Consider the following 2,756-nt stretch of genomic DNA (forward strand, 5'->3'; position numbering starts at 1 on the left):
GGCTACAGGGACGTCAGTCTGGTCTCTCTGTTTTCTCCTTCTAGGGTACATGGCTCTAATGGGCATCTCTGTCCTGCTGGGGCTTTCCAGCCTGGAGGCAGGTGATTATCGGCTGGCAGATCGTCTGAGCAACGACCGCGAGGACCGGTTTCCTGCAGGGGGGCGCTCCCCGCCGGCCAGGCAGGCCCAATGGGTTTGGAGAGCGGCAGGGGAGCGGGACGGCCACCTCCCGTCGTTGCTCCGCAGGAAAAGAGAAGCCAGCGGGAAGCTGTCCGGTCCGATCGCCAAGGCCACCGCCTCCACCACGCCCCTCAAAATGGCTTTTTCTACTACAGCGGGGAGCCCCTCTACTGAAGCAGACGGCCCGGCTCCCGAGCTACTAAAGTGTCCCCACTGTGACAGCGCCACCAAGGCGTCCTCTGTTACTGGGCCCCAAAAGGTCTCCATAGGAGGCACCGACGTGGTACGCACCGGGCCCCCTGTGACCTCGACGGTGGCCCCCGCGCTCCGGACCTCCACCCACGGCCCCGAGGAAGCAGAGACCACGCTTTCCGCCAGCACGGCGAGCCAGGCGAACGGCTCTGCGGCCGTGCTGGGGGAAAGCAAGGGGCAGAAGGAAACCGCATCTGCTTTGCCACCTACCCCGCGGACAAGCACCTCGACCATCTCCATGGAGACTCCTGTGGATGACGTGGACACTACTGAGCCGTCGGACCTCGTGACGGAGGCCACCCTTTCCACCGGCACGGCGAGCCAGGCGAACGGCTCTGCTGCCGCGCTGGGGGAAAAGAAGAGCAAGAAGGAGACCTCCACTTTGCCGCCCAGCTCTTGGGCAAACGTCTCCACGGAGGCTCCCGTGGACGACGCGGACACTACCGAGCCTCTGCGCCTCTCGACGGAGGGGAAGCCCAGCTCTTCCCACCCCACCTTCAGGGCAGGGGGGTTTGGCACGACACAGACCGCCTTGGAGAAGTCACGCAGCCCGACGGAGGATCTGATGGGGAAATGCCTGCTGGGCATCCTCATCCTAGCCTTCGTCGCCGCCACCTTCATCATCTGCGCGACCGTCCTGGCCACCATGCTGTGGCGCCAGAAGCACGCCTACCAGAGGCTGCGGCGCAGCAACACCGAGATGGTGTGCATCTCGTCCCTGCTGCCCGACGGCGAGCCGGGGGCCAACGGAGGGAGACCCGTCTCCGTGCGGAGGATGAGGAGGTTCCCAGACACCGGCTCAGACACGGAAGGAGACAACCTGACGCTGAGCAGCTTCTTGCCGGACCATTAGGGACGTAGCCGCCGGCTCGCAGTCCCGGATGCTCATCGCCGGGACTTGCCTGGAGGCCCTGGCAATGCTTTCCTTGAAGCAGTGCCCTGGCTGGCCGCCCACTCGCCAGCCTAGATGTCGTAGGGCTGCCCTGTGCGTTTGTGAGTACGGAGGGCACCGTCTCTAGCCAGGATAGGACCCAGTTTGGCGAAGAGCCGAGCGTGCTCTGCTTGGCAGCCTGCAAGGTCGAAGCCTTCAGCAATAAGCATGTGCTAGGGACCAAAGGCGTTTGAGGACAGTGGATCGCCCTCTGGCCTTTCCCTAACGCCGGGCTGGGGGGATCCAGAGCCTCTTGCCCTGCGGGTGCATCTTTGCAAAGAGCAGACCCCCCGCCGGTTCCCATTAGCACGGCCCATTGCACGCGTTTCCACCAGCTGGCGATCTGGCTCTGAGTCTGGGCACTGCTTTAATTTATACTAGTGGACAGAGGAGACGGGACTGTTTCTGCTCCTTTCCTGAAATGAATGCCATTAAACTCCACTCTCTCTCAAAGCCCGTGTGTGTTTGCAGCCACGTCTCTTCCACGAGGCCGGGGTGGGTAGTCGCGCATCCAGGTGAAGTCCAGCTGGGGGCGGGGAGGGAGCTGCACCGAGCCGGCTCACATCTTCATTTTGAAATTTCAGTTCTCCATCCTGCTCTTGCCACAGAGCAGGAGCGGAAGAGAGCCCAGGGCTGCGAGGAAGCCTTGGGATGGAGCAGCAGAAACGAAAGCAGAGCTGCTCTGCAGGATGGGGCTGGGAGCCTGCGCGTGTGCTGGGGGCGTTGAGGCTGTTTGCCCCTCTGCAGGGATGCCCCCTGTTGACACCAGGCCTCCTTGAAGACCGGGCACTGGGCAAACTGGGCCTCGGGGACCTCTGTCCCAGCCCACGGGAGCTGGTCCTCAGTGGCCCCGGCTCTCTTCCCTCATCCGGCAGACACGCCAGGTGTAGCTTCCTTCTGGCAGCCTTGCACAGATAATTGCACCCACAACTATTGCACCGGGCTCTGCAATCCCGGTGCCGCTTTGCAGCCGGGCACCCAGGGCAATGACTGGCAGGCCGGGGCCTGGACCTTTCCCTGGCATCTTGCCCCCTGCAAGTGCCACCTCTCTGGCCCCCACTTCCCATCACATAGCTCCTGGTTCCCGTTGTGGGACGTGTCCCTGCTCTAGGCTCCCGGCTCGACTAGCGCTGATGGGCCCGGGGGCCGCCACTCCACGCGGCACCCTCCATCGCGACGAGCCCTTGCTCTGCAGCCTGCGGCGTGATGCTTCCTCCGAGATAAGGGCTTTGCACTCGAGCCGGCGGTGTTTCTTCCACCCACTCCCCGTTCTCCTTGTACAGACTCGGCAGCCGTTGGCATCCGTCATTTTAAGGGCCTCCCAGCTCGCTAGGGCGCTGACTCACTGCGCCCCGGTGCAGTAACAGCAAAGGAAACGGCTCTTCTGCGCACG

At 63.5% G+C, this 2,756-nt stretch overlaps 1 protein-coding gene across 2 annotated transcripts in view; it reads left to right on the forward strand.

The window, feature by feature from the left end:
* SELPLG (selectin P ligand) overlaps positions 1 to 1,809 on the forward strand; it is a 15,883-nt gene extending 14,074 nt beyond the window's left edge. Inside the window, exon 4 of one of the 2 annotated variants that reach the window (XM_019507203.1) lies at positions 102 to 1,809. In XM_019507203.1, coding sequence (XP_019362748.1) covers positions 102 to 1,285 — 1,184 coding nt within the window. In that variant the 3' untranslated portion in view covers positions 1,286 to 1,809. Of the gene's footprint in view, positions 1 to 44 lie in introns of both variants that reach the window. The other variant, XM_019507204.1, reaches the window with a different exon arrangement.
* Positions 1,810 to 2,756: the final 947 nt, after the last annotated feature.

The sequence above is a fragment of the Gavialis gangeticus genome, unplaced genomic scaffold, assembly GCF_001723915.1.
Source record: "Gavialis gangeticus isolate Ggan-Ray unplaced genomic scaffold, GavGan_comp1, whole genome shotgun sequence".
Lineage (NCBI taxonomy): Eukaryota > Metazoa > Chordata > Crocodylia > Gavialidae > Gavialis > Gavialis gangeticus.